Source organism: Salvelinus fontinalis, chromosome 33, assembly GCF_029448725.1.
Source record: "Salvelinus fontinalis isolate EN_2023a chromosome 33, ASM2944872v1, whole genome shotgun sequence".
Lineage (NCBI taxonomy): Eukaryota > Metazoa > Chordata > Actinopteri > Salmoniformes > Salmonidae > Salvelinus > Salvelinus fontinalis.
Genome location: NC_074697.1, coordinates 51,088,447 through 51,099,514, shown reverse-complemented (window position 1 = coordinate 51,099,514; position 11,068 = coordinate 51,088,447). Strand labels below are relative to the sequence as shown.

The 11,068-nt window shown below is 41.3% G+C and overlaps 1 protein-coding gene across 2 annotated transcripts; it reads left to right on the top strand.

The window, feature by feature from the left end:
- The first annotated feature begins 262 nt into the window (after nt 1–262).
- Nucleotides 263–7,561, top strand: LOC129832499 (short stature homeobox protein 2-like). Of its 2 annotated transcripts, none has more exons than XM_055896620.1 (5): nt 263–1,030; nt 2,388–2,596; nt 4,812–4,869; nt 5,385–5,494; nt 6,021–7,561. In XM_055896620.1, exons 1-5 carry the CDS (start codon nt 784–786, stop codon nt 6,312–6,314), a joined length of 918 nt encoding a protein of 305 aa, XP_055752595.1. In that variant the 5' UTR covers nt 263–783; the 3' UTR covers nt 6,315–7,561. The 2 variants fall into 2 exon arrangements, with proteins under 2 accessions (XP_055752595.1, XP_055752596.1); XM_055896621.1 differs by having other exon boundaries at nt 265–1,030; nt 5,406–5,494.
- Nucleotides 7,562–11,068: the final 3,507 nt, after the last annotated feature.

The following is an 11,068-nucleotide window of genomic DNA, read 5'->3' as shown; positions in this document are numbered from 1 at the left end:
TGCTTCAACTATGTGTTTAGTCGCTCTTATTCGAGTACACACAGAACAAACATATCGTTGCATGTTAGTCAAGGTGTGTGTCTGGCTATGGTGAGCCTCCACCATCAGCCTCCGAGTCGGTCCTCTCTTTACCTTTCTCTCTCCGTATCACTGTCACTGTCTTCCCCCCCCCCCCCCCCCCCCCCCCCCCCACACAGATCGCAGAGATTTGGAGGAAGCTCCGTTATGTGCTCCCCGAACAAGCTTGTCATTTTCAGTTTTAGCCACACCCCTGCAGAGATCCTGCCCATCTCCCTGGTGTTTAAAATACGAACTCAGAACAATAGCAACGAATCCACGCGTAATTAAATGAATGAGCCCTTCTTGTCAATCTTGGATTAATGGCCAATAGCAACCTCGTAAGAATGATGTGAAATCTGAAGGGCTGCTAATCTGTTTTTCGAGGCTGTCGGTATATGGCGAAGGGAAGGGGGCTCGTCCCGGCATCCTGAGGGGAGGTAATTTGCACGGATCAAGGGGCAGGCGTTGCAAAGTATAAATACTGTGACTTCAATAGCTGATCACCAGCAGGTTGGAACTCCGCAGCAAGAAGACATTTGGCCGATATCTTATACATTTAGCTGCAGCACGAGATACAGAGTTGGCAACAACACCACCTTGCATTTAGGTCGACTAAAATAAACACTCTTGATGTCTTAAGCTGTAGTGCAACTGAGAGAGAGAGAGAAAAAAAACGACAGAGAGCGTGAGAGAACAAGACGGGGAGATTTTTTGGGAGCAGTGATGGAAGAACTTACCGCATTTGTGTCGAAGTCATTTGATCAGAAAGTGAAGGAAAAGAAGGAGGTGATCACGTACCGGGAGGTGCTGGAGACCGGATCCGCGCGTGCCAGGGAGGGTCTCGCCACCGAACCTAATCGCGAGGAAATGAACGATATCGCTCGGGTAGACGCGCGATCGCCAGGCAGGGAACCGGACATGCTGGGACCAGAGAGAACCAGGGATGTGGGAAGCCCGAAACTGATCGATGGTAAAACTAGCCTAATGCTATGCTTTCATACGGTTTTCTTATGTGATTTACTCAAATGTAACTGCTTTGAGGTTATACAAAGTTAAATGTTCTTGAATTATACTTCAGGAATATCCCGTGCGCTAAAACAATAATAACTTTGACAAACATGTCGCGTGCCTAGTCAAAGAAAATAAGCATGCATGTTTTTGTGTATATCGCTTAGAAAAAAATGGTATACGTTTATAGGCCTACGTGCATTGTGTTATCATTCTTTTGTATTTGGAATATTTCCCAATGACCGGTTTTGCTTCAAGTGACTGAGTGACACTAAAAGTAAGCTTAAGTTTTATAGCCTAGTTGTTGTCATAAGGTGTAGTCACTGTGTAATGCAATGTTGCGTGTAAATCAGGCCCATAATTGAATTAGGTAGGCCTGTCCGGTTAAGTGCTTTTCTGTCTGAAGAGAAATGGAATAGCATGCTTTTAAAAGATCAACGCATTTATTTTGGAATTGACTAATTATCATGGCTGGTCACTGTGTAACCCATTCTGACGCTCGATGCAATTTCAGTAACAAGAAAAAAGGTGTTGTATTGAAATATTCATCAACCGCATTAAAGACAAAAAGCCTGGCGAAAAAATATGGCTTTTTAAATGATCCAATAGCACTAAAATCAACAGGCCTAGCAGAAATGACTCATATTAATCTGTGTATATGTTTTTTTCATAATCATTTGATTTGATTATGTAATAAGTAATTATACATCCTAATAATAATAATACTTTTTTTTGAATAAGTATTAATAACCCAATATGTTGCTTTAAAGCATACAGGCTCTTTCGCTATATCATATTGATCACTAATTGCATTGGCCTAAAAAAAACAAATAGCCTAATTGTTCCATTAGCTGGGATGGGAATCTTTTACATCTTCAAACGTGAATCACAGTCGTTTCACTTTATACAACCGTGGAGAATTGTATTGGGCAGATCAAATGAGATGAACCCCACACTTGCATACCCGGTAGGCCTAAATCATATCCTAGTGGTTACAATACAATTGTAAGTGACATCATGAAAATATCAACCAAGCTGCTGGTCCTACATCCTATATAGGACACAGGAAAACCCTAACTATGATGAGCGATCGGACGTACAGTAGTGGGCACCTTTATGCATATTTATAAGGAGTTAATAATTGAAGACCTTTCTGTAGGACCACGAAACATTCGAAGCTGATATTGGTGTAATGCTTGGGAGGATGGATCCACATGTTCGCTTTAGGAAGGTCGTTGTGTGATGCCTCCTCCTCTACCCTTGTATAGCTGAGGCCTTTTTCCTCACCCTCATTCATTTGCTGCTACCCCTCTCTGTAGGTACCACGCACATGAAAGAGAGAAAAGAAGACACAAAGCAAATGGAGGACGAGGCACAGACTAAAATCAAGCAGAGGAGAAGTCGGACTAACTTTACACTGGAGCAATTGAACGAGCTCGAGCGGCTATTCGATGAGACTCATTACCCGGATGCCTTCATGCGCGAGGAGCTGAGCCAGCGGCTGGGGCTGTCCGAGGCTCGAGTACAAGTAAGGGGCTCTCTATCTTATTTTCGTTTTTACTCTGTGTGTAAAGATATCGTTTGTTGCTCATATTATGAATATTTTAGAAAAGCGAACCCGATGATGTTATGCATGCTGGCTAGAGAGGAACAATTGTCCTCGTGTTCTCGACTATACTTTTAAGCACAGAGGGAAACCATGTACCACTACTGGTCTCTAGAGAATGGGGTTTATTGACATGCTTCTTGTGGCTTGAAGTTATTTGGGATTACATTTTTGGGGGGCATAGCACCATGCTAAAATGTGAAACTATAAGCAATTGAGCAACATTTTATCATGGATGTAGTATTAGCCTGGCAAAAAAAATATCAAAATAAAATGCTTAAATTGATGTAATTTCATTTTGTGAAGATGCTGTGTGTGTGTGTGCGCGCACGTGCGTGTGCGCATGTGTGTGTGTGTGCGAGAGAGAGAGACAGAAACAGAGAGAGAGAGAGAGAAAATAAAGAAAGAGAGATGTTGTTCCATTAAAAAAATTATAATAACGCTATACAGTGAATCTCAATTAGGGCCTGGAATCTTTTCATATAGATAGGCCTATTCTGCGCTCCATATTGTGCCAAGATTTAGATTACAGTTTTGTTAAAACTATTATTATACGATTATTTTGATTAAGAAACGCTTTTATAAATCAGATATTCAAATTCCTGAAGAAAACAAACACAATATTTGTTTTCACTTTATTAGTAGCCTATATGTTGCTCGCGCGAGATACATCTGTCTTGTATTTTTTTCCACCGGGAAAGACCATCTGTACTACTGAAACCCAATAAGCCGTTTTGGAGAGGGGGGGCTTCAATCTCTGTGTAACGAGAGAAGAGCGACTGAGCCGGGCAATGACAATGAACATAGACATCGGTTCTGATCTGATTTATCAAACCCCACAATATCTTATTTCAGCCTCTTTCATCCCCTATGCCTTGGTTCTTTCTAAAATATCATAAAACGGGCCCAAAAGACCTCCCTCCCCCCAAAAAAGTTAAAGCAAGCGCTTTTTGCAACGTCTCCCGGCGAGAGTTGGAATTTTACCAAGGCGTATTGTGTCACAAGCAAGGCGAGTGCAAGGAGCACAGCTCGAGGATTTACATAAATTATGTATTATTTTCCTCCCAAATCAAGATCTGCCGCTCTTTCTATTTTCAGTACATGATGTAAACGACCATGCGATTTATGAGGCCCTTTTCTAGCCACAGTTGCATGCAGGGATGAAAGGACAATTTCCTGCACAAAGGAGAAAAAAAAGTGTTTAAAAAAAGTATTAACGTATTTACTCACTTCATGGTGGGCTATTTGCCTCTGTTTTCATTCGACGCCCATAACATAAAGATTTATAATAAAACCAATAAGACACGAGGATGTATGTTATATTGCTGTTTTGACACGGCTACGTGGTCAAAATATGAGGTTGGAGCTTAATATATATTGATAGACTTATCAATATCCTTTCTATTCTATCCATAATGCAAAAAGGAAAATTGCTAAACTGTGTTGTGGGATAATTTATCCACAGTTTTGTAGCGGATATAAAGTAGATTATCATAGTAATGAGACGCCTTATCTCCGTTCTAAAATAGACTACTACTCGGGAAATTATGCTTTTAAAGAACAGAAATAAAATAAAAGAGCTATCGTCAAAAAGAGCTTTGTGTAGGGCGTGTTATGGCAGTAATTAAACGAAACTGTGAAGCATGTAAATGCTTCAGTAACATAGATTTTCCTGCAGATTAAGGTAATTAATTTCACCAGCTATTAACGAGAGAGAGCCTTCCTCAGATCGCGTTGCTCAGATGTCCAAAGCCATAATCACATGCTGTTATCCGATATCAGAGAAGCAATTCGGTTCTTCTGGGACGCTAATCTATAGAAAGATGAAACCGGTGCTGAGAAGGTAAATTATTTTGGTCCAATATAGCCTGCAAATGTCGAACAAGCGTGTTTACGCCGCTATAATATGATAATAATGTTCCCCCTTCTCGTTGTGGTCTACTTTCTTACGTTGTATTTAGCCTGCCCCCTTGTTGTAAATGTAATAATTAAAATCTGGTGTTAAGCGCCTGCATTAATATTTCAGGGCTCCTTTGGGATATTGTTTTTCTGCGGTTGTAGTCATTTTGAGCGGAATTACACATGCCCTCACAAGCAGCTGCCAATCACGGTTACTAATTAATTTCTCTCCCCGCAGGTTTGGTTTCAGAACCGGAGGGCCAAATGCAGAAAGCAGGAGAATCAGTTACACAAAGGTGCGTTTCTATTATTTGTCCACCTGCAATATCCTATTTAGGCGTGATGATAATAATGGTTCACAATTGGAGAGGGATACAGGAACATGTATGAAAACCATAAGCATCAAGGGTGGCTACAAATTGAAATGCATCAAATGCACAACAAAGACTATAGGCCAGGGCTTTCCAACCCGGTTCCTGGAGAGCTACCGTCCTGTAGGTTTTCACTGCAACCCTAATCTAGCGCACCTGATTCTAATAATTAACTGGTTGATAAACCGCATCAGGTCAGTTGCAACTGGGGTTGGCTGGAAAACCTACAGGACGGTAGCTCTCCGGGAATAGGGTTGTAGAGCCCTACTATAGGCTATATATGCAAAACATCTAGATGGAGTTTTCATGGCAGTAGGCTCCCTGCATCTGTATCCTGTTGTGCTATTTTATCTCCATTATTTTGTATAATGGAATTATTCGTTATTTTCAGAGTATAAATATTTGCCTCAATTATAATATGGGGACTATTTCCCTTACAGATGTCCTATCTTTTCTTCCAGGAGTTCTCATTGGAGCCGCGAGTCAGTTTGAAGGTTGTCGTGTAGCGCCATATGTCAACGTGGGGGCCTTACGGATGCCATTCCAACAGGCAAGTTACTTTGAAGCGTGCAGTCTTTGACTAAACCAATCCCCACACTGCTTTCTTGGCACAGGCCTTGTCCAAGTGGAATGTACAACATCAGTGTTCTAATGATAGGGGGTTACAAAAATCGTATATAAGGCCTTTAAGGCTTGTTATCAGACTCTCGAGTGAATACCCATTGTAGCCAATGCCACAAAACATGTTGATAGAAAATCCCCCAGTTGTAAGGGATTTTTAAATTGTGTTCTCAAATGGTGGTAGATTTGATTCAATCGATATAGTGTATTGTATATGGGCTTGCATTAAACATGTTCTCCCTTAACATACAGACGGGTTGGATTCAATTCCATCTCAATTCCAGCAGAAAAGGACTTGAAATATGAATTGAAAATGCCCTTTTCATATTCATATTATTGGATGTCATTTAAATGGAATTGGACCCAATGAATACTTGATGAAATTAATACAATACAGCCTTCCACAAGTTAGCTAATGTGTTTCTCCCCTCTCTTCCCCATCCGTGTGTCCATAGGATAGTCATTGCAACGTGCCGCCCTTCTCCTTTCAGGTCCAGGCGCAACTGCAGTTGGACAGCGCGGTGGCCCACGCGCACCATCACCTGCACTCTCACCTGGCAGCGCACGCTCCTTACATGATGTTTCCGGGCCCGCCATTTGGTTTGCCCTTGGCTACGCTCGCGGCTGAATCCGCCTCTGCTGCCTCGGTTGTGGCCGCAGCTGCAGCCGCCAAAAACACCAACAAAAACTCCAGTATTGCAGATCTGAGACTCAAGGCCAAAAAACACGCGGCAGCTCTGGGACTGTGACTAGGCGTGCAACAAGGCGTATATGGCGTCTAAAATGCCTACATTATTGACTGAAAGTAATCGACAAGGCAGAGCGGCCTCAAAACAAAAAAAGGCTTACAAAGTGAAAGCAAGGACATATTTATGTTTTTTTTTTTAAATGAAGGACATCATGTATAACTATAGAAATAGGCTATTTATGAAATAAAACAAAGATAACGGACTGTGAAATCGATAATAATTTTGGATCTCAACGAAAAGGGCGGGAGTTGATGTAGGCTACATTTTCACAATGCAACGTGGGAACTGCACCAACGTGAAACAAGGGTGTTGTCAACGAGAAGGATTGCCAAGAGGAACGATGCCGCTGGGACGTTCGATTTTTTTGTGTAACAAGTCGAACTATTCTGCGTTGTTTTTCGTTATTAGGCTATATTATCATTTCCTTTTGAAACTATTGAGGCTGGCCTCGCTATATTTCAAAAAAATATATATCTGTAAAGGGAACAGCAGATGTTCGTGAACGGATAGAGAGACAAAAAAGTACCCTTATGTGACAGGTTTTTTCTGTTCTTCTTCTTGTTCAAATGAAAACTCCTCTGCAGTGTTGCATGAATGTCTTTCGTCACAGATGACGTAATTTGAGTCGGTTCCATTTCACTCTCGTGCTCTCCCTCCATGGACAGCAGACATACAGACACTATGAGGAACTACCGAAGCTCTCACTTGAATGTCACAGTATTTGGACCTCGTGGCTTCTAGCCATGCAGGGTTGTGTGGAATTCAAACATTTGCCACAAATGTTACATTATTTTGTAAATGGGGAACTTCAGTTAGTCTATGAAGTTTTATCCATTGCGATGAGTGAATTTGCGAGTGATTCGACCTACTGAAAGGGCAATATAATGTCACGTTTTAAGAACAACAAATATTTGGACAATAATTGCAGTAGGCTATATGTGAGACGGTACGGGGCATATGTAAGAAACATGCATTATTTGTTTGTTATTTTGTGGCTTATGAATGCATTGTGAGAGCATTCATGTTTTCTATTTTACTTTCCTTCCGTGTGTAAAAATCATGTGCATTCTGTAGGCTATGTAATGTTGATGTTTTTATAACAGTGAAAGTGAACGTAGCCTACCTGAGGCACGGATTTCTAAAAATATAGAAATTCTTTAACTTTTTTCATCACCTATGTGAAACGTGAACTCACCTAAACAAAATGTTTTCGGTTCATAGAATAAATCAACTGACGTTTCTTTTTATGATAGCCTCTGTTTACATTCCTTTTTCATTACATTTTTTCTCTAGTGTGGGGTGTAGCCTAGTTTCGATGGATAAACATTTTAAAAATAATAATTTCAGCTTGTTATTGCTGTATTATTATTCCATATTATTTTTGCACTAATGGTATTATTACAATTGTATAATAGGCTAAGATGTATTATTATTATTTAGCCTATTACTTATACTACTTCTGCTACTACAATCGATTGTATTCAGGTTATAGGCCTAGCCTATACAGACCTTTATGGAAGGCCACATCAATTATTCATGTTTTGATATGTTTGATCCAGTTGTGTCAGGCCCGTTTAGCCACGTGTTATTTTTCTCCCAAGACCATGGACATCTTTGTCATAGTCCCTAACCTCTCCAAACCAATACATTATTCAACATTTTTTGTTATATTTCAGAGCTCTGTAGAGAAGGTGTCAAATATTACATTGAAGACAATAGTAAAGGTTTATAGCCTATTAAAAGACAATTGAATATACCGAAAAATCCCTAAAAGACACGAAGACTGTTTGATGGTGTGTAATGCCGGTGTGCGGTCATTTAGCTGTTATAATGTGTGAGGAACTTTTCACTGGTCTAGCCTTACAGTTGTTTCTAATGTAGGCTAGTTTGTTTTTACACACATCTTTACATTTACAATAATTGCTTTATTCCCGATGCTTTCAAAATATACCATAGGCTACATTTGAAATAGGATCATTATTTTCTAAATTTGGCTACCATTGAAATAACCATGTTAGAATTGTTTTATGGTGACCAAAATCATTATTGTCTATTATGCCACTGTCACGACGTTGAGATTAATTCGTTTCGTTTTTACAGACAGATTGGGATTTTCTACACAGTTTCATGGAGAATGCGCGTCATTTACTTCCAGAGCAAATTTGCCTGAGTTGTTTCCGGACATCTTAACCCGCCATTACTGAGGATTTAATAAACACCTGACACGGGAGCCGATTTTAGAGCAATGCGGATCACATTACCAGCGGATATTTCCATACAAAACGCAATGTATTTTGCTATTAATTAATACCGCTCTCACAGATCCACTACAGTCTAGAGGGCTTGGGTAGCTTGCCGTTTGGGCTGGATTCAGACGCCAAAACTATTGAATTATTGATTTCTCCCCTTACTAGTAATGGAGGAGAGAGACGGAACTGCAAGCTCGTGCGCTGCCTTGGAACGACACCGTGCCTGCTAATTGAGGCGCGCACTTGCAGTCATGTAAATGAGTAGGGCCATTCCCATTCCATGTCCCTGCTACATTAGGCCATTTTTTAGTGAGTTAGACATGACCATTCTTATGACTTGGACGTGCTGGGATAGACACGGATTGTTTAAGAGTACAATTGTTTTTAGTTGATATTTTTTATGTTTCTAGAGACTATTTCAATAGACCTTATCTGGTCCATTACTGCTATGCTGGGGGTCACCATGCATGGTTTGCATGCAGCCTGTTGGTGTTTCTCTGCGGCCCTGCATTGCTCCTTCTCTCCAGGTATCCATATCAGTGGAGAGGTGGAGGGCCTGAGAGGGTCCAAGGAGACAAGGAGACGGGGACACAAGTGCTTTTCTAGATTAGCCGTGGGGCGAACAACAACTCTCACCCTCCATTCCACACCCTCTCAAGACACATCTCCCACACCGCCACCGAGGAGCCAGACACTCCTCCTCGCTGTCTGTCTTCATCTTTGCTGCACCCCATTCCCTCCCTCCCTCCTTCCTATAATTCTCAGGCTCTCTCTCTCCGTCTCTCCATTGTTATCCATCTCCATAGATTGAATCACAGGACGGAGAGTTCCGCAGCAGCGGTGTAATCAAGACTCAAGTGTCCTTGGTGCACGAAAAGACACCAGAAAAGACAGCACCACTTCCAGACATCTAATAAGGCCCCCCTGGCAAAGACACAACCCCAGCCCTTATGAGTCACGCCATGGCTTCGTCTCAAATGGTACCCTAAAGGATCCTTCATAAAAAAAACGTTCACGACCTGTTGCTAAATTTACCTCTCTATAATGCTGCTGCAGACAATTACATCGCTGTATCATTCCCTGTGTGAAGGCACTTGAGGCCGTTATCAAATGAGCCCTTGTTGAACAGTTGTGGATAAACTGTTCTTCGCTCACAGTGGTGTCGGTTTTATCGTCACATACACTGGATAGGTACAGTGAAATGTGTTGTTTTACAGGGTCAGCCATAGTAGTACTGCACCCCTGAGCAAACTAGGATTAAGTGCCTTGCTCAAGGACACATTGATAGATTTTCCATCTTGTCAGCTCAGGTATTCCAACCAGCGACTTGTCAGTAACTGGCCTAACACTATAACTGCTAGGTTACCAGCCACCCCTAATGGTATTGGTTAGTGGGTATGTAGTGAATGGTTGTTGGTGCGTCAGATATCAACAAGCGCTCACAGTCTCACTGCAGAATTAGACGTTTCCACGTTTCTCCAAACATCACATCTAGAAGTGTTTTTGACACCCTGGGTTGACTCCTCATGCTTAGCATCGTTCCGTTTCTCCAAACATCAAATTTCAAAGTTGCTCCAATAGTCAAATTTAGAAGGTTAAGGGTTAAGGTTTAGGATAGGGTTAAAACATTAAAGGGATAGTTCGGGATTTTAGTAATGAGGCCCTTTCTCTACTTTCCCAGAGTCAGGTGTATTTGTGGATACCATGTTTATGTCTCTGTGTCCAGTATGAAGGAAGTTCGGTAGTTTGACATGCCAATGCTAACTAGTGTTAGTGTAATGACTGGAAGTCTATGGGTATCTACTACTAGCATGCTAGTTAAAGTAAGGGTGAAGGTTTGGGATAGAGTTAAAACAAATATAAATAAAAAGCTTGTGTTCACCACTGGGATTGCAGCCAGGTCACCTGTGATACAAGTCAGTATTAGACATCTATCTATGTCTGAGGACATGGGGCGATTACGTGGAAACTGGCCACTAGGGGCAACAGTGAACACTGTTACCTTGAAGTAGGTTTCGGCTTTGCTAGGGCATTGTGGACGGGGATGGCGGATGGGCATACACATCTGCCTCTATTGCCAGAAGTTGCATGCTTGAATCCAGGGAGAGAAAGATGTTTTTTGAGATTTTGTAATAGCATCTGCTTCTGGTGCCAAAGGTCACATGTTTGAATCTAGGGAGAGAAAGATGTTTTTGAGATTTTTGTTTTAAGCCTATCCCAAACCTCGACCCTTACCTCAACCAGTAGGAGTTAATGCCTAGCCTTAAGATTTTGGATTTAATGCCTGAACAATAACCCTAACCTTAACAATTCAGAGTTAATGTCTAAACTTAACCTTAAACACTTCGAAATTTGAAGTTTGAGAAACATGGATGAACGTCTAATTCTGATGTGAGAGCTTGTTGGGCATTGAACACGCAACCTTCTGATCTAGATTTATGAGATTACGCCCATCCCGTCTGTGTGTGCATCTGTGTAAAACTGAAAAGCTGAAATGGATGAAAT

Excerpts from the sequence above, each read along its gene's own strand:
- LOC129832499 (XM_055896620.1), top strand. The coding sequence starts at position 784 with ATGGAAGAACTTACCGCATTTGTGTCGAAGTCATTTGATCAGAAAGTG. Across the intron at positions 1,031-2,387 it reads AAGCCCGAAACTGATCGATG|GTACCACGCACATGAAAGAG; the intron begins GTAAAACTAGCC and ends CCCTCTCTGTAG. Across the intron at positions 2,597-4,811 it reads TGTCCGAGGCTCGAGTACAA|GTTTGGTTTCAGAACCGGAG; the intron begins GTAAGGGGCTCT and ends CTCTCCCCGCAG.